General features: G+C 35.6%; 1 protein-coding gene and 1 pseudogene across 1 annotated transcript in view; both read right to left on the bottom strand.

Annotated features, from left to right (window-relative positions):
- Window positions 1-21,126, bottom strand: part of MDGA2 (MAM domain containing glycosylphosphatidylinositol anchor 2) — an 814,342-nt gene that overhangs the window by 195,949 nt on the left and 597,267 nt on the right. Inside the window, exon 7 of the mRNA XM_068545716.1 lies at window positions 17,279-17,608. Coding sequence (XP_068401817.1) covers window positions 17,279-17,608 — 330 coding nt within the window. The remainder of the gene's footprint in view (window positions 1-17,278; window positions 17,609-21,126) is intronic.
- Window positions 811-11,393, bottom strand: LOC137763176 (adenosine 5'-monophosphoramidase HINT1 pseudogene; annotated as a pseudogene).

Genomic DNA, 21,126 nt, shown 5'->3' with positions numbered 1-21,126 from the left:
TGATTAATGTTTATTCAACTACTACAGAAAATAGAGTTAATTTAATGCAGCCAATCTTTGCATTTATGCTCTCCCCAAAAATAAGCAGTATAAATACTGATATAATTTATGCTTCTCAAAACAACTTATAACTTCCTGACAAGGCCAACTAAAAATGTTTCAAATATCCTTCTCACGTTTGTAAATGATCTAATTGAAAAGAGAATTAGTGTAATTGTTACTGTCTGTAAATCTCTTTCTCTCATTCTCTCTCTTATTTTCTCTCTCCTTCCTACCCACCTTCCCTCCTTCAATTCCCAATCCTTTCACTTGAAGAAATATAAGAGCTCACCTCCACTATCAAATTCCATGCATCAATATTAAAGTACCTGAAACAAATATAATCTTCACATGCTGATGAAAAGGTATTGAAGGCTCTAAAGATGCTGTAAATACAGGAAGTTTTCCACTGGATATTCCCCTCTTTCATTTGGTTTCCACTGACCACTCTTTTTTTCCATTTTCTTCATGGTTTCTGCTTTTTCCACCATGTCCTTGGACATTTTGTTTGTTTGTTTTTGCTTCACACTCTCTTCTTGGATAAGCTCATCCACTTCTAATTAAGGCAACTGCTTGTGAAGTCCATGTTCTACTTCTGACCTTTCTCTAGATTATTAAACCCCTTTTTTTTTTTTGGACCATACAACAATCTTTTATTATGTATGGGTTTTTAAAATTATTTCTGCAATCTCTCCATACACAGGCAAAAAAATAAAAGTATTGTTTAGCATATTGGAACGTGCAAACCTGATCACTGAATAGAGAAGGGAAAATTATCCCTACAACACGCTTAACCAGGAGGCCAATTCATCTGCCGACCTCCAAGAACATGGAGATGAACACGATAGACAGACTGTCCCCCATCTGAACCTTCATTCACCACCATTTGATAACCCTTCTTCAGGCCCAGATCAGCAGCACATTTCTTGCCAACAATCATTAAATGTCCAAGAAGACTTTCACTATTATCTTCTGCTGCAGAAATCTGGGATATATGTTTCTTGGGTATCACCAGAAAATGTGTTGGTGCTTGAGGGGAAATGTCATGGAAAGTGAGACACTGGTCATCCTCATAAATGATTTTGGCTGGAATTTCCTTGTGAATGATCTTCCCAAAAATCGTGTCACCACCAGGCCAGGCAGCCTGAGCCTTAGCCCAAACGCTACTTTCTAATTGGTCACCAGAAACTTGAGAATGTCTTACCAACCTTTCAAGTACACCTAATCCCAAACCAATCTGTCCTCTCAAACCTTTCCTTCAGCCCCTCATTCAGACCTAACATTCCTCAGAATGTGGCATTACCATATTCTGAACTGAAGTATAACATTTTGGAATCATAGAAGCGTAACACACTTTGGGAGGAGAGGAAGAACTCATCTAAGCAAATGGCTTTCAACTGTATGTTTTGAATACTGTGTGCACGTGTATGTGTTTGTGAACTTAAGTCAGAATCCCCTGTCCAAATTTAATCGTAGATAGAAGTTCTATATATAAAAGAGAGATATATTTTGTTCTATGTGAAATGGCAAGGGAAATAAAAAAGGGTAAAATTCTCATCTGGTTACTTCCCTTCCCCTCGCAGTTCAGTAGACCCTGAGAATAGTTTTTAAAAATCTCTAGTTGCCATTGGAACACCATTTAGAAATCAGTTACCTAGCTGATCCCTTTATTCTACAGATGGAAAGCTTTGGGGTCCAGCCAGACATAAGGTTGCAATGCTATTAAGTGGTAAATTTGGGCCTGGACCCAAGTCCAGGGCTCTGCACACACTAAGCTGCCTGATGTCAATCAGGCACTCTCCCAATTGACTTGAGAGCATTGGTCACTGACTTAACTGCCCCTTAACGAGGTTGTGAGTGTCCCTCAGCACCTCATCTGATTCCTATCAACCTCTTCAGCTGAATAAATAGTCTCCCCCCCAACCTGACCACCACACACACACTCGAATGGGCAGACTCTTTTTTTCTTATATTCCTTTTTTTCCACTCTATTTCCTCAAACTCTTTCTTAAAAGTATCCTAAAGCCGTGGTGGAGAGAAAAGGAACTAAGATGTAAAGAGGTTACCTGACTTCTCAGATGTAGTTTATGAGCGAGTCTCATGCTTCTTCTACCAGCTAAGCCTTCTGTATCTTTCCCTCTCTCACCTGACACATCCATAAAGTAATACATATCTCCACTGCCTTAATTTACTTCCTAATAAAAATATTCTGCCTCCTCTCTCACATTATCACTAACTGACTCACTGAACACCTCCTCACAATGCAAAGGTAGTCTACAATGTTGGGAAAACAGAGGAAAAGTTTTCTTTGCCCAACTGACTGACTGCGAAGCTTCTGAAATGTCTTCTGAAACTCTCTTCTATTTCTCCACCGTATTTCCTCTGTCTCTTTTTGGAACACTGCAGATTCATCCAATGAATAGGCCCTCCTGACACCAATCTGATTATGCTGCTACCTTGATAAAATTCTGTGGTCATTCTTGACTGTGTGAAGGAGATCTAATTAATTCATTTCCTCCTAAGATCTAGTGCCAAATAATCCCCATTCTTAATCCAGCTCAGATGCCGCCTGCTCTATGGAACTCCTGCTGAATAGATTCAATAATTTCATCCTGTATGCTTCTATATCACTCTGATAGTTTATACAGCAAATACTTGACTTTATCTGTTAATAAAAATTTTCAAGTGTATGGGATATAAAATCCATGAACTAGACCTTATACATTTTTATTTCTTCCTATAGTCCCTTTCCTATAGTGGTTGTTTAATAAATATTTTGGGGGGTTGAATGTGCACTAAATTTCATGAGTTAATCCCAGAATTGTGGATGACAGCTCTACCTAATTTCTCTTTACCATATTGGAATACTTGGCATTATTCCTACTTGAATTGTCAGTTAACCTTGCCTCTCAAATTTAAATTTTCAACCACAATCTTCCTCCACTAAGAACAGATTATTTAAGGCTGAGGGCTTGTGAAATAAAGGTCAGATATACCAAATGGAAGGAAAAAAATACCAGTGATGTAAGCTGTAAATACTGTGTTCATCTCTTGTGGTAGGTTTCCTATTTTTATTAAGAAAACCTCAGATGTTTTAGGAAGTCTCTGTAAACTGCTCTCATTTGATTTACCATACCTTTATTTTGTGTAATTTTAGCAATTTCTCTCCTAGGTCATTTAGCATATTCTAATGGGGCATTTGGTAAGCCTTCAGGAGGTATCTTTACTCTGAAAATATTCAAGCATGGATTTTTGACTGTTTGAATGATTGATATCAATGGGGCACTAGACTTTAGCTCCAAACAGTCTTCATCAATGCTACCTGAGGCTAAATGATAAAAACAATAATAATACAAACAATAATATCTGATGTGGACAACTAACATTTTCTCAAACTTAATTTAGAGTGAGTATAACCATTTTTAGAAAACTTTGCTACTTTTCTTTCATAATTTATTTTTTTGGCTTTTCATCTGTTCTTTTTTTTTAATTTTTTAATTTAATTTTCTTTATTTTTTTATACAGCAGGTTCTTATTAGTCATCAATTTTATACACATCAGTGTATACATCTCAATCCCAATCGCCCAATTCATCACACCACCATCCCCACCCCCCCGCGGCTTCCCTCCTTGGTGTCCATACGTTTGTTCTCTACATCTGTGTCTCAATTTCTGCCCTGCAAACCGGTTCATCTGTACCATTTTTCTAGGTTCTACATATAAGCGTTAATACACGATATTTGTTTTTCTCTTTCTGACTTACTTCACTCTGTATGACAGTCTCTAGATCCATCCACGTCTCAACAAATGACCCAATTTCCTTCCTTTTTATGGCTGAGTAATATTCCATTGTATATATGTACCACTACTTCTTTATCCATTTGTCTGTCAATGGGCATTTAGGTTGCTTCCATGACCTGGCTATTGTAAAGAGTGCTGCAATAAACATTGGGGTGAATGTGTCTTTTTGAATTGTGGTTTTCTCTGGGTATATGCCCAGTAGTGGGATTGCTGGATCATATGGTAATTCTATTTTTATTTTTTAAGGAACCTCCATACTGTTCTCCATAGTGGCTGTATCAGTTTACATTCCCACCAACAGTGCAAGAGGGTTCCCTTTTCTCCACACCCTCTCCAGCATTTGTTGTTTGTAGGTTTTCTGATGAAGCCCATTCTAACTGGTGTGAGGTGATACCTCATTGTAGTTTTGATTTACATTTCTCTAATAATTAGTGATGTTGAGCAGCTTTTCATGTGCTTTTTGGCCATCGGTATGTCTTCTTTGGAGAAATGTCTATTTAGGTCTTCTGCCCATTTTTGGATTGGGTTGTTTGTTTTTTTGATATTGAGCTGCATGAGCTGCTTGTAAATTTTGGAGATTAAATCTTTGTCAGTTGCTTCATTTGCAAATATTTTCTCCCATTCTGAGAGTTGTCTTTTGGTCTTATTTATGGTTTCCTTTGCTGTGCAAAAGCTTTGAAGTTTCATTAGGTCCCATTTGTTTATTTTTGTTTTTATTTCCATTACTCCAGGAGGTGGATCAAAAAAGATCTTGCTGTGATTTATGTCAAAGAGTGTTCTTCCTATGTTTTCCTCTAAGAGTTTTATAGTGTCCGGTCTTACATTTAGGTCTCTAATCCATTTTGAGTTTATTTTTGTGTATGGTGTTAGGGAGTGTTCTAATTTCATTCTTTTACATGTAGCTGTCCAGTTTTCCCAGCACCACTTGTTGAAGAGACTGTCTTTTCCCCATTGTATATCCTTGCCTCCTTTGTCATAGATTAGTTGACCATAGGTGTGTGGGTTTACCTCTGGGGTTTCTATCTTGTTCCATTGATCTAGGTTTCTGTTTTTGTGCCAGTACCATATTGTTTTGATTACTGTAGCTTTGTAGTATAGTCTGAAGTCAGGGAGTCTGATTCCTCGAGCTCCGTTTTTTTCCCGCAAGACTGCTTTGGCTATTCGGGGTCTTTTGTGTCTCCATACAAATTTTAAGATTTTTTGTTCTAGTTCTGTAAAAAATGCCATTGGTAATTTGATAGGGATTGCATTGAATCTGTAGATTGCTTTGGGTAGTATAGCCATTTTCACAATATTGATTTCCAATCCAAGAACATGGTATATGTCTCCATCTATTTGTATCTTCTTTAATTTCTTTCATCAGTGTCTTATAGTTTTCTGCATACAGGTCTTTTGTCTCCCTAGGTAGCCTTATTCCTAGGTATTTTATTCTTTTTGTTGCAATGGTAAATGAGAGTGTTTCCTTAATTTCTCTTTCAGATTTTTCATCATTATTGTATAGGAATGCAAGAGATTTCTGTGCATTAATTTTGTATCCTGCTACTTTACCAAATTCATTGATAAGCTCTAGTAGTTTTCTGGTGGTATCTTTAGGATTCTCTATGTATAGTATCATGTCATCTGCAAACAGTGACAGTTTTACTTCTTCTTTTCCAATTTGTATTCCTTTTATTTCTTTTTCTTCTCTGATTGCCATGGCTAGGAATTCCAAAACTTTGTTGAATAACAGCGGTGAGAGTGGACATCCTTGTCTTGTTCCTGATCTTAGAGGAAATGCTTTCTGTTTTTCACCATTGAGAATGATGTTCGCTGTGGGTTTGTTGTATATGGCCTTTATTATGTTGAGGTAGGTTCCCTCTGTGCCCACTTTCTGGAGAGTTTTTATCATAAATGGGTGTTGAATTTTGTCAAAAGCTTTTTCTGCATCTACTGAGATGATCATATGGTTTTTATTCTTCAATTTGTTAATATGGTGTATCACATTGATTGATTTGCATATATTGAAGAATCCTTGCATCCCTGGGATAAATCCCACTTGATCATGGTGTATGATCCTTTTAATATGTTGTTGGATTCTGTTTGCTAGTATTTTGTTGAGGATTTTTGCATCTATATTCATCAATGATATTGGTCTGTAATTTTCTTTTTTTGTAGTATCTTTGTCTGGTTTTGGTATCAGGGTGATGGTGGCCTCATAGAATGAGTTTGGGAGTGTTCCTTCCTCCACAATTTTTTGGAAGAGTTTGAGAAGGATGGGTGTTAGCTCTTCTCTAAATGTTTGATAAAATTCACCTGTGAAGACATCCGGTCCTGGACTTTTGTTTGTTGGAAGATTTTTAATCACAGTTTCAATTTCATTACTTGTGCTTGGTCTGTTCATATTTTCTATTTCTTCCTGGTTCAGTCTGGGAAGGTTATACCTTTCTAAGAATTTGTCTATTTCTTCCAGGTTGTCCATTTTATTGGCATAGAGTTGCTGGTAGTAGTCTCTTAGGATGCTTTGTATTTCTTCAGTGTCTGTTGTAACTTCTCCTTTTTCATTTCTAATTTTATTGATTTGAGTCCTCTCCCTCTTTTTCTTGATGACTCTTGCTAATGGTTTATCAATTTTGTTTATCTTCTCAAAGAACCAGCTTTTAGTTTTATTGATCTTTCTTACTGTTTTTTTTTAATAGTAGTCATCTTTTTTTAAAAAATTTATTTATTTATTTATTTATTTATGGCTGTGTTGGGTCTTCATTTCTGTGTGAGGGCTTTCCCTAGTTGCGGCGACCGGGGGTCACTCTTCATTGCAGTGCGTGGGCCTCTCACTATCGCGGCCTCTCTTGTTGCGGAGCACACGCTCCAGACGCACAGGCTCAGTAGTTGTGGCTCACAGGCCCAGTTGCTCCGCAGCATGTGGGATCTTCCCAGACCAGGGCTCGAACCCGTGTCCCCTGCATTGGCAGGAGGTTTCTCAACCACTGCACCAGCAGGGAAGCCTGCTTCTGTTTTCTTTGTTTCTATTTCATTTATTTCTGCTCTGATCTTTATGATTTCTTTCCTTCTGCTAAGTTTGGGTTTTGTTTGTTCTTGTTTCTCTAGTTCCTTTAAGTGTAAGGTTAGATTGTTTATTTGAGATTTTTCTTGTTTCTTGAGGTAGGCTTGTATAGCTATAAACTTCCCTCTTAGAACTGCTTTTGCTGCATCCCATAGGTTTTGGATTGTCATGTTTGCATTGTCATTTGTCTAGGTATTTTTTTATTTCCTCTTTGATTTCTTCAGTGATCTCTTGGTTGTTTAATAACGTAGTGTTTAGCCTCCATGTGTTTGTGTTTTTTACATTTTTTTCCCTGTAATTCATTTCTAATCTCATCGCGTTCTGTTCAGAAAAGATGCTTGATATGATTTCAATTTTCTTAAATTTACTGAGGCTTGATCTGTGAGCCAAGATGTGATCTATCCTGGAAAATGTTCCGTGCGCACTTGAGAAGAAAGTTTAATCTGCTGTTTTTGGATGGAATGCCCTATAAATATCAATGAAATCTATCTGGTCTATTGTGTCATTTAAAGCTTCTGTTTCCTTATTTATTTTCATTTTGGATGATCTGTCCATTCGTGTAAGTGAGGTGTTAAAGTTCCCCACTATTATTGTGTTACTGTCGATTTCCTCTTTTACAGCTGTTAGCAGTTGCCTTATGTATTGAGGTGCTCCTATGTTGGGTGCATATATATTTATAATTGTTATATCTTCTTCTTGGATTGATCCCTTGATCATTATGTAGTGTCCTTCCTTGTCTCTTGTAACATTCTTTATTTTAAAGTCTATTTTATCTGATATGAGTATAGCTACTCCAGCTTTCTTTTGATTTCCATTTGCATGGAATATCTTTTTCCATCCCCTCACTTTCAGTCAGTATGTGTCCCTAGGTCTGAAGTGGGTCTCTTGTAGACAGCATATATATGGGTCTTGTTTTTGTATCCGTTCAGCAAGCCTGTGTCTTTTGGTTGGAACATTTAATCCATTCACGTTTAAGGTAATTATCGATATGTATGTTCCTATGACCACTTTCTTATTTGTTTTGGGTTTGTTTTTGTAGGTCCTTTTCTTCTCTTGTGTTTCCCACTTAGAGTAGTTCCTTTAGCATTTGTTGTAGAGCTGGTTTGGTGGTGCTGAATTCTCTTAGCTTTTGCCTGTCTGTAAAGCTTTTGATTTCTCCATTGAATCTGAATGAGATCCTTGCTGGGTAGAGTAATCTTGGTTGTAGGTTCTTCCCTATCATCACTTTAAGTATATCATGCCACTCCCTTCTGGCTTGTAGAGTTTCTGCTGAGAAATCAGCTGTTAACCTTATGGGAGTTCCCTTCTATGTTATTTGTCGTTTTTCCCTTGCTGCTTTCAATAATTTTTCTTTGTCTTTAATTTTTGCCAGTTTGATTACTATGTGTCTTGGTGTGTTTCTCCTTGGGTTTATCCTGTATGGGACTTGCTGCACTTCCTGGAGTTGGGTGGCTATTTCCTTTCCCATGTTAGGGAAATTTTTGACTATAATCTCTGCAAATATTTTCTCTGGTCCTTTCTCTCTCTCTTCTCCTTCTGGCACTCCTATAATGTGAATGTTGTTGCATTTAATGTTGTCCCAGAGGTCTCGTAGGCTGTCTTCATTTCTTTTCATTCTTTTTTCTCTTTTTTCTTTTTTTAAAGTTTAATTTTTATTTATTTATTTATTTATTTGTGGCTGTGTTGGGTCTTTGTTTCTGTGCGAGGGCTATCTCTAGTTGTGGCAAGTGGGGGCCACTCTTCATCGTGGTGTACGGGCCTCTCATTATCGCAGCCTTTTTGCGGAGCACAGGCTCCAGATGCGCAGGCTCAGTAATTGTGGCTCACGGGCCTAGTTGCTCCACGGCATGTGGGATCTTCCCAGACCAGGGCTCGAACCCATGTCCCCTGCATTGGCAGGCAGATTCTCAACCACTGCGCCACCAGGGAAGCCCCTCTTTTTTCTTTATTCTGTTCTGCAGCATGAATTCCACCATTCTGTCTTCCAGGTCACTTATCTGTTCTTCTGCCTCAGTTATTCTGCTATTGATTCCTTCTAGTGTAGTTTTCATTTCAGTTATTGTATTGTTCATCTCTGTTTGTTTGTTCTTTAATTCTTCTAGGTCTTTGTTAAACATTTCTTGCATCTTCTCGATCTTTGCCTCCATTCTTTTTCCGTGGTCCTGGATCATCTTCACTATCATTCTTCTGAATTCTTTTTCCGGAAGGTTGCTTATCTGCACTTTATTTAGTTGTTTTTCTGGGGTTTTATCTTGTTCCTTCATCTGGTACATAGTCCTCTGCCTTTTCATCTTGTCTATCTTTCTGTGAATGTGGTTTTTGTTCCACAGGCTGCAGGATTGTAGTTCTTCTTGTTTCTGCTGTCTGCCCTCCTTCTTTCATTATTTTAAATATATAATCTGAATAAAAACTGTAAAAAAAAATGGTTCTGAAGAACCTAGGGGCAGGCCACGAATAAAGACGCTGATGTAGAGAATGTTGAGGACATGGGGGGTGGGAAGGGTAAGCTGGGATGAAGTGAGAGAGTTTCACGGACATATATACACTACCAAATGTAAAACAGATAGCTAGTGGGAAGCAGCCACATAGCACAGAGAGATCAGCTCGGTGCTTTGTGACCACCTAGAGGGGTGGGATAGGGAAGGTGGGAGGGAGACGTAAGAGGGAGGAGATATGGGGATATATGTATATATATAGCTGATTCACTCTGTTATAAAGCAGAACCTAACACACCATTGTAAAGCAATTATACTCCAATAAAGATGTTAAAAAAAAAAACTGTATTACTCATTCCAACAGTTTCCAGACAAGCCCCCTAACCACTCCCAAGACTTCCAGATTGTTGTGTTTAAATGTCTCCTATGTAGATAACCTGCATCAGCCACAGAACAATGTAAGACTAACATAAATGAGCAGAAGAAACAATTCCAAATTACTGAATAAATTTTTATAAAACACATTTAATATAAGGAGTAAAACCTATTTTCTAATAGGCAATGTTAAGCATAAAATATTCTTCTTGGTAAATTCTATATACCTAAATATGAATTTTATAACTATGCCTGCCATGTACGCTGACATTAATACCATCCTTTACTAAAAAAGCACAAATGAATGGAATTAGGTATCTCTACAAGTATGCTGTAAGCCCAATATTTCCTGAGGAATGTTCTGTGTACACGGTCAATAAAAACAATATTATGCAGTTCATTTTTTCTCTGGTAAGTTCATTAAACATAATAGCAATTTAAGGGTCTAAGAACCACAGTAAAGATATCAGCTAGCCACGTTTAGTTCCAGTTCCAATGCTATAGGTGAAGAGGCATTTTCAATGTCTATGAAAAGAAAGTGGGAAAGGCTGTAGAAGAGATAATTCAATGTTTTTTAGGGGGATAGTTTTCCTACTGACACACTGATTAAAACACTATTCTTTCTGGCCCTTATCAGGGACAGTTATAATACCCCTTCCAATAAACACAAGAGTCAACTGAGAGAGAGAAATTTTCAACACCTAAAGAGTAAATTCAATCTGTATGAAATTAGTCCTGCCTAAGGCCAGTGTGAAAAGCAGCCATCCATTCAGAAATGAGGAAACTGTCTCCATATCCAGGAAGACTCTAAAGTTCGGAGTAAATCTCATTGTTTTAAAATTGTGGTTTTTTTTCATTGTTTCCTCAGCCATTGAAAATTTAAATATATGTATATAGAAACAGATAAAAAAATAGGTGAAAGAGTTCACAAACAGAATAGAGACAGTAGCAGAAAATCTTATGTGCTAGGAATGAGACGAGCAATTGCAAAGTAATCTCAGGAATCCTTGCAGCATAATTCTAGAACTTGGACACCCTAGCAGAGAACAATATGTTTAACAAGGAGCCCAGTTAAATATAGTTGACGCTTAAACCACATGGGTTTGAACTGTGTGGATTTTCAATAAACACGTACTATAGCACTACATGATCCCGGGTTGGTTGAATATGAGGATGTGGAACCTCGACTATGGAGGGCCTGACTATAATATACTCGGATTTTTCACAGCTCAGGTGTCAGTGCCCCTAACCCCCACGTTGTTCAAGGGTCAACTGTATACATATAAATGAGGAATAAGGAATAACTGAGATTTTTGCCTCAATCATTAGAAAATATATTGATGTTTGTACAGACAAATAAGTTATATGTGGATTTAACTTAATTTCCTAGTAAGTTAACAGAGTTTAGCTTTGTTATGATTTTATTTCTTAATTAACAGGGTTTCAGAAGTTGAGATTAGAGGTTAGCACACTATGGCCTATGGACAAAATATGGTCCACCACTTGTTTTTGTAAATAAAGTTTCATTGGAACAAAGCGGTACCCATTCATTTTATTGTCTGTGGCAGCTTTCCTACTATATTAGCAGAGCAGAACAGTTGCAACAGAAACCATATAGCCTGAAAAACTAAAATATTTACTATCAGACTCTTTACAGAAAAAAATTGCTGACCTCTGTTCTCCATCATTAACTTGGATGTCATGGTCGAACCTCACAATTTTGGAGTCAAGAAAGAAAATGAATTTTTCTTTGTCCAGTAACTCAGGAACCAATTACATAACTTTTGACTACATGAAAGCTTCCTCTGATCAAATCATTGTCAGGCGTTACATGTGTTAGTCTTACTTATGACTTCCTCTTACGTAAAACAACCTGTCACCCACTATAGTCATTCTATAAAACTTCAGTTCTGATCAGCAAAATTTTATGAGTTTCTAGTCCTCCTTAACTTGAAAAGGGCAAAGAAGCAAATCCAATTAAGAAGACAATCATTTGTCTTTTGCTCTCATGCTCATCAACTATTCTTATTAGTTGTGTACCATAGTCCTCTATTATCAAGAACTTTTACTTCACAGGTGTGAATACTTGTACAGACAATTAACTATCATAATTATAGTAACTAGCCAGGTAGTCAGCAGCAAAGATAAAATTTCCAACTAATTTTCTCAATTTGTTACCTTCTCCGTGTACCTATGCTTATGTTGCTGCCTCCGGTTTAACCCTCTAAATCTTGCTCCATTTTCTGCTATATAAAATGTCCCTGTACTCAAACAGGGGAGAAAAAAAAAATCATCAAATTTGTATTGAGTCTTCTGCTATATGTGCCTACCAGATGTCTCACCACGGAATTCCACAGATCACCAGGCTCACTGTTTATATTTTCTAGGCATGATGCAGATGTTTCAGAGTTTACTATAAACCTACGAGTTTCCAGGTCATGCAAAGGAATATATGCAAGCTGAAGAGCACCAAAGGACTTTATGCATAACAATACTGGAGGAAGCAATGGGATATTTTTCAGCAACCCTCTGAAAATTAAAAATCTACTGTAACAATTATACTTATGTAAACGAATAAGAAACAAGAAACAATATTTTAAGCATTGATTTTAACTGTTGTCAAAATTTTAGGCTAAAATTTACATGCATTTTCCAGCAAGTATGTGAAGGATTTTCATTTTACAAGATTAACTGCAACAATTAATATTTCAGTATATTTAATTTTTTAATTGAGAACTTTACAATTACTACAATGCAAGTTACCTGCAGTCTAGTCACATAAAATATAGCTTCATTAAGGATAATAATAAAATTGAAATAAACCAATAAAACTTGCTTGTATTAATATCAGTTAATATTAATTCTACAGTAAAAAGCAAGAATCACATAATATTTCTGGGACTTTCTTCATCCCGTATATTTTGCCAAATGTTTTCTCCCTTCACTGTCACTGTCATAATGCTCCTTCCAGCAAGATTTAACTTAAATATTGTTTTTCTGTGGAATTTTCCTGTGCCCACGTTGACAAAAACACTCACGATCCCTACAGAAGTCTGACAAAACTTTAAGTACAGCATCCATTCCACTATGTATCGCACCTACTTTTTAAATCATCTGACAACTAAGTAATTTGACAACTTAGATTGTAAGCTCCCTAAGGGCAAGGCCCACTGTCTGTCACCATGAGACATACAGCCAGATACAGAGCAGTAACACAGTAAAAGAACCTGCAAGGGACATGATTTTAACTTGACAGAACAACAAATACTCACAATAAAACAGTTTGCATGTTTACAGAACCAGGAGGAAAAAAAATATTTCTAATGTTGAATTAATGTGAAAAGAAGACATAATCTATTATCACATATATCATAGTTTTTATTATTCAGTCAGATGCATGAGGAAAACTCCAAAATGCATGTAGTGTAGCCTCTCTCTTCAAAGTTTTTTTTAAAAATCAAATCACTGGGGCTTCCCTGGTGGCACAGTGGTTAAGAGTCTGCCTGCCAATGCAGGAGACGCGGGTTCGATCCCTGGTCCGGGAGGGTCCCACATGCCGCGGAGCGGCTGAGCCCGGGTGCCGCAACTACTGAGCCTGTGCCCTAGAGCCTTCGAGCCACAGCTGCTGAGGCCCGCGCGCCTAGAGCCCGTGCTCCACAACAACAGAGGCCACCGCAACGAGAACCCGCGCACAGCAACGAAGACCCAACGCAGCCATAAATAAATAAATAAATAAATTTATAAAAAAGAAAAAATCAAATCACTGCCTTTTAAAAATATGAATAATTCTGTAAACTAGGATTTACCTTCCTGAGATATTTTATATTTCAATTTTAAAGTCCTCAAAAACATATCTAGAGATGCAGTTCTGTCATTTAAAGAAACAGTTTTCAAACTATTAGGCAGAAGTGCCTTATGGTATCTCATTCTCATCTTAATAAGTTTCATATATGTCTCTTAAAACACAGTAACAACTAAGATTCAATGTAAGATTTTGTATGAAAAACAAAAGGTTCAGATTTTTTTTTAAGTTTAAAATGTCATCCTAAAATTGCTTACATTTAACATAGTCACAATGCTTAACACATAAGAAAACCACTGACCACTTGGTCAATTCTAAATTCCCTAAAATAGTAATAACTAGCAAAACCCAAAATCTAAAAGGGCCCCACATATTTACTTATGTCTTAACAGTAGTTTCCTTCTTTTTGACTTTGCTGAATTTGTGGAAATTTCCTCTGAATCCTATATGGTTCATAGAATTAATATAGTTTAAGATTTTCCTCCATGCTATAGCTTGTTCAAACTCTATCCCCAGTAATATCTCTATATTTCAGATTAAAGCACTGCTTTAAGTGTAGTCTTCTACTCTGTGGGGATAAAAATAATTTTTATTGATACCAACTGAATCACACAATCTCTGATGTACAGATCTTTCTACTGCACTCTGGTATTCAACTCTACTGTAAGCAAAATGAAACATCAAATCCAGTTTCAGCATGAAAATAGAATATGTAATCACACTTGTGACTTATCCTTTGGGTTAAAAACCATCTTCTGCAGACCTCTCTATCAAAATACAATCCCGTGCACAGGCCAGTCCCACAAGCATGTCACCTGTGCAGCCATGCTTAGAAGGGTCCCACACTTGGTTTAATGCTCTGATATTGCCATCATGAAATCCTTATCAAGTTCTGAACAAGGGACACATCTTTAAAAATTTTCACTGGATGCCACAAATTATGGAGCCAGTCCTGCTCCCGAGAGTGATAACATATTAAATAATAGTATAAATTGGTCTATGAATGATTTTCTTAAAGTCTGCAGGGAATTACAAGATCAAGAAGAGAGACACCAAATGTCTACCTTGCAGACGTAATAATAGGAGGAAAGAAACCTACAAGGAAAGCTACATGCACAAATTAGCTCATTTTTTTGATTTAATTAGAATTTATTGAGTATCTTCTAAGTGCCATGTATTGTTCCAGATGCTGATATTACAACAATGAACAATACAGAGAAAGTCCCAGCCTTCATGGAGCTTCCACTCTAGGGAGGAGACAGACCACAACCGGCTCTGTCTGTGATGGGTAGGGAACAGAAAGGGGGAGTGTTTTGGATTTAATATATCTCCTTCATCTCGAGTACTGTCACCTTTGGTAACCAGACAAATAATAATGGTTAAAAAACCATTATTAAAATAAAATAAACCATTATTAAAATAAAATAAAATTATAATAAAAATATTATTTAGTTAATTATTACAACTAAACTTTTATTAATAAGAGGAATTTCTTGAGGATTTTCTGCTTTTCTGATCATCTTCTGGAATTTTCCTTTTAAGATTTTTGGAAATTTCATGAATCAATGCTGGTCATTTACAATACAGTTTCAAATAGGTAACTAACTAGTGTATATAAAAATGTGACAGGGTGAGAGAGTGTCATGGACATATATACACTACCAAATGTAAAATAGATAGCTAGTGGGAAGCAGCCGCATAGCACAGGGAGATCAGCTCGGTGCTTTGTGACCACCTAGAGGGGTGGGATAGGGAGGGTGGGAGGGAGGGAGATGCAAGAGGGAAGAGATATGGGAACATATGTATATGTATAACTGATTCACTTTGTTATAAAGCAGAAACTAACACACCATTGTAAAGCAATCATACTCCAATAAAGATGTTTAAAAAAAAAAATGAATGTTAGGACTCATTTTGTGAATAATTATATAATGCTCCTTTCTCCTCTCCATTCTCTGCTCCCTCTTTTGTCTAAGTTTAATGGTATATGAACTGCACTCCCATCAGACAAGTCTGTTTAGATAGGAGCACTGATTCTTTACATGTAAGTTTTTGTCATTGGTTTCAAAAAAGAAACAAGCAAACAAAACCAGGCAAACAACCAAACAAACAAAGCAATGGGCATAATTCAGTGTAGACCATCTGGAAAATTGTCTCCCATAAATAAGGAAAAATGATCATGGATTTTACAAAATTGTTCTTACTCTTATGGGAAATATCATATATGGGTGTCCCCAGCATGTTGATGCAGGCATTCAATGGACATCTGTTGATTGAATAAATACATAAATGAATGATGACTGACTGAGCATATCAACAGCTTTCCTTAGATATCCTCAAATGAGTCCATCTAGGGATAGCACTAATTTTGAACACAAGTTAGATAAAAAATAGTCATTGTGGTTTTGTTTGTTTGTTACCTAGAAAAGGACATATTTCCAAACACAAGTACCTTTCATCACCCTAGAATGGAATATCCTTTAGAAATAATGCAGAATGGTGAAAAGTAAGCACATTTGGTCAGCCTGAGGTATGGACTATATCCCTTAAGGAGTAAAATCAATCCAGTGTGCATTGCAATTTGGAATCATGAAAAGACACAAAATCTCAGGTCAATCTGTTAACATACAAGAGTCAAAATACTGTCTGACTGGAAAGGAGAAGCCAACCATTTAAATTCCCTCAAAGCTCTGTGATGACCTAGATGGGTGGGATGGGGGTGGGAGGGAAGTCCAAGAGGGAGGGGCTATATGTATACATAGAGCTGATTCACTTCATTGTACAGCAGAAACTAATACAACATTGTAAAGCAAATATACTCCAATTAAAAAAAAAAAAACAGAGTATGTCTGCTATCTACATTTGTGCTCTATGTTTTCAACACACATTATTTGCCCTAGGATTATATAAAAATCCTAAATTAAAATTCAATCTAGTAACAAGCTGATAAAACAAATAAAGCAACGTTGGAGTTCTCCAGATGCATACTGATTGCAGTTCATAGAATCACAGCGCTTTAAAACATCCTAAGAATTAAGCTAATATGTCCTCCCATACCAAAATTACCCTGTAATTTTCCTTATCCATAGACATTCATTTAATTGAGAGAAAACTGATAACATATTTTTGGTTTTAACCTTAATAGAAGAAATTTCACTCCAATCTATTTTTATATTTAGCCATTCTCATTGTGAAGAGATTCCATCATAAGGTTCTTGAAGGAGTCACATCTGATTACAATTTTAACATGCTTATCATTGGTTTTTGTTGGTGGAAAATACATTTCTTATATTCCTTATATTTGAATACTCAAATTATCTCTCGGTATTTTCTTCAATGGACTAAATAGCTTCTGCTTGCTTCAAACTTCTGAAAATTGTCCTAATTCTTTAGCCATTTGGTGTTTAACATTATTAATTAACATAATTTTAGGCTTTACAGAGAGTTCCTAGTTAATAATTTAAAACCTGGTACCATTTAACCCAGAAGCCTATACCTATCATAGACAACACTATTAACTTTATTTGCACTATTTCTGTAAAACCTCATGTAAATCTAAATCAAATCGAAGTCTAAATCAAAACCTAATGTAAATCTAAATCTAATCAAAATCAAAGTCTCTTAACATGATATTTATTGGGCATTCGGAATGTTAGGACTTTGGTTTCAGAAAGGTTTTTGAAAATTAGAATGTTCTTAGCTTGGCTGAAGACTATTTTGTTTTACGTAAAAAAAGAAAATTATTCTCAATGTGAACATCTTTTGAATCATAAATATGTTTCTTACCTGTGCTGCTGGATATATTAACATCAATACTGATATCAGAAATTCCTCCTCCCTTCAGAGATGCTACACATGTGTATGTCCCAAAATCCGTGAATTTTAAATCAATGATGTCCAAGTTTGTCGTTCCCGGGGAGACATCCGGATCAGTCTGCGTAATAACCATCCGTTCAGAACTTCTTAATGGACGACCATTTTTAAACCAACTAAATGTTAACTCCTCAGAAGGAACAGCTTCTACTTGGCAAGATATTTTCACCTCACGCCCAATCTGGATGTTGTCATCTTTGTGATAAGGATCTGGTGTGATCCAAAATCGTCCTTTTTTTAATGCTAAAACATAAAAATTTCATAAGTTATTAGTGTTACTTTCATAATGTTAGGGATGCATTCACTCTAGGTAGTCATCTCTGGGCTGAAATAAAGTAAAACAAAATAAAGTAAAATGTACATATGTTTCTTCAGTTTCTAAGTAGTGTGCATATTAATAAACCTCATTTAGGTAATTTAGAAATAATCTAAAGACCTAAGTCACTTAGACACTCTAAAACTGATTTTTATAAATTGGATAATATTTTCCAGTAATATAAAAAATGCTTTAAATCTATATATGATACTTAAACATTGTTGCCATTGAATTTTGAACAAATGATGAAACATGCTTATATAAAGTCATTAGGTATTAGAGTTAAAAATAATTATACGGATCATTAAGCCCAATTCCTTACCCATGTCATACTTTAATTATGGCACAATTTCCCAAATAACTCAAATATTGAACAAATTTCATATTAAAGAAAATTCTTCTAAGGTTGTATCTACATGCTGACCAAAACTAGTTTGGTAAAAATTCAGTCAGTTCATATTCATGAGGTATTTTCAATAGTAGCGAAATAACCTGAATTGAAAGAAACATTTTTTTCAAAAAATTTGCTATGATGGCTCTATTCCACCATTCATAGATGTCTCCAGTAGAAACTGTTTGCTGGCTATTTCATGCAGATGGCCAAAAGAACCTCTTGGCAGATGGCTTGGAAAACATGCTGTGTTTGTACCCTAACAGCAGTGCTTTCTGAGTCTAAGGTCAGTGCTGTTCTCACAACCTGTGTCAGTAATGATACCTACCAGAAGCTGCTGGGGGAGCATCTATTGGCTTCTTAAGGGCTCCAGTTCTGAACTCTGAATGATACTGTGTACTCAATTTGGAATAGAGTTTGTTCCTTTTTATGGCAGTTATACTCATATACACATCTTTCTCTTTTCCAACATCCTACTCATGTCCCTCTCCTTTAACATCACCATCCCTATATGATGAAATGTAGCATATGCAGTGAAACATAATTATCAGAATAAAATATTGTTCATTCACTTTTACAATTAAACCTAAATATATGATGACACTGGCAAAAGTGACGTGAATTTAGAAGACCTGCAGATATTGGAGGCCTTCTAACTGCATTCTGGGTAAACTTTCCTGAATTTAACTTGATTTTCCTCAGTCCAATAAAGGCCAGGAAATACCACGGAAATCTGTAGAACTATTTAAGAATGCACTAGAGATTAATACATTTTTAAATCTTAAAAAATTTATTTTAATTTTCTTTACTTTTCAACCTCAAATATTTTCATCTGCTTTCTTGTTTGCATCTTAATAAGGAGAGAGAAATGAATATCAAAAGCAACGTTTATATCTTTCTTTTTATTCAAGAAATATTTATAGGGCTCCTGTTCAGGACTAGGCACTAGGCAAGGACCTTATAACATGAGATGAACAAAACAGACTAAACTTGACCCTCATGTATGGCAAATTGTGTACTCATAACTTATAGTCCAGTTTATCTACCCAATGCATATGATACCTATGTCTAAAAAGAGATATGAAATGTTTTATAAGTTTGAAGAAGTCTGAATCTCAGAGGAGAATCCTCCAAAATATTGTTTAGAAAATGCACAAAGCTTCAGTCTTAATGAAAATACCGAAAGACAAATATTTAAATCACATTCTTATATTGTTGTTTGTTACATCTTCCAAATGCAACTTATGAAACTTATTTATTCCCAACCATAACTTTATCAGTACATGACTTTAGGGTGAAAACAGGAGAAATTATGGCATTCTATTATGTAGAGTCATATATTTATATTTTAATAGGGTGCTGAAATATATGACTTTATATCTAGAAAAGGAAATGTGCTGAAAATGTCCATATCTGGCTATATATTTAGTATAATATACTGTGCACATATAATTCAAATGCAATTAAATTTCTGTAGCACAAAGCAAATTATAAGATCATAGAATGTCCTTTACTTTATTTAACAGACCTAAAAAAACAGTATGTCAAGGAGCATTTACTTTTGTTAGCATTCATAACATTTAAATGAAAGTTTCCTTTCATTTGGTAAGAATTTTCCTTATCCTGTTTCTATAGAGAAATAATAAAGCTAAAAAAAAGTTAAACAGACGATTCATACTTTTCAAAGATAAAAATTTTATATATATATGTGTAATAGTTTCATATGGGGGTACATTTAGGATAAATTCCACTCCTAAGTTATATGTTGGTTGTCATATACAAATATGACAAAAAACTCTGATGTTTCAGTGATTAAAATTTATTGACTAGGCAGGTATTGTTTTCTAGCTTTTTTCTCTGTACAGTGACATATTAAAGTGATACTGATGTTGAGAGAACTGCAAGTTCATCAGACAAATTAGATTTAAACTAATAAACAATTCAAAAGCCACTGATAAAAAAACAAGAGATCAATATCTATGTTACATATCATGGACTGTTTTATTCATGAGAAATAACTTTTAAAATCCAAAGTAAAAATATTTTAAATATTATAAATCTAATAATAAATTCAGAACTAAAATTAAATATGATATGTAACTATATTTTTGATAGACGGCAATATAAGCAAGTGGGCTTTTAAGAACGAACTCATTGACACAAATATTTGTTGATCTCAGTATCAGACAATTCTATGATTTGGCCAAAGTCAATCATATTAGTCTTTCAAATGACATATTCTGAAAAGGAAGAGAGGGACAAGTCAGTCTGGCAAGTGAGCTAAAGGTAGGGAATATCAGAATAAGTAGCATGGATCAACTGACTGGAGAGCCATCTCTTTGAGTTTCTTTTATGTTACTCCATAACAAAATATCTGGTTTTGCATACTGAACAGAAATGTTCTAAGGAAAAAAAAAAGTGTGTGTGTGTGTGTGTGTGTGTGTGTGTGTGTGTGTGTAGCCATCTGACAGTTAAATTTACTTAATTTTCTAATTTATTTTGGCTGCTCAGAAAACTAAGAGCATAGCTCTGTTAACTAGGCACAGGTGCATTACGAACTTGAAACCCAATTCTAGTTTTTCATTTCTATGTGGTCCGATATGGGCAATCTAATTTTTATGGGTCAATTGCATCATTTATAAAAATAGGAGGTGATAGTATTACGCTCCCTCTGAGACCCATTGTGAGAAATAGCTTATTAACAATAGTGTAGAGGTTTGAAAATATGAAGTGTTTAATATAGTTAATCAACGGGGAAGCAGGTTTCTTCGTTTATAATTAAACACTCTTTTCAGTGAACAATTTATAGTAGTTCATGCAATGTTAAAGTCATTTCCTGCTACCAGTTAAGATTTCAAATACTTAAAATCAATCTGCAATTAGTACCAGAGTATAACGGGGGTCCAACAGGCATAACAAGACTCTATAGAACTAAAGAAATTCTATGGAAAAAGAGAGGAGAAATCCCTTTCCCCAAATGCAATTTCTTAGCCTGAATATAGAAAATCCCGTAACACCAGCCTGAGATAACATTAGATTTAGCCTAATGTATCG

This window comes from Eschrichtius robustus, chromosome 1 (assembly GCF_028021215.1).
Source record: "Eschrichtius robustus isolate mEscRob2 chromosome 1, mEscRob2.pri, whole genome shotgun sequence".
NCBI lineage: Eukaryota > Metazoa > Chordata > Mammalia > Artiodactyla > Eschrichtiidae > Eschrichtius > Eschrichtius robustus.
Note: the sequence above shows the minus strand (reverse complement) of the source record. Positions and strands in the feature narration are given on the sequence as shown.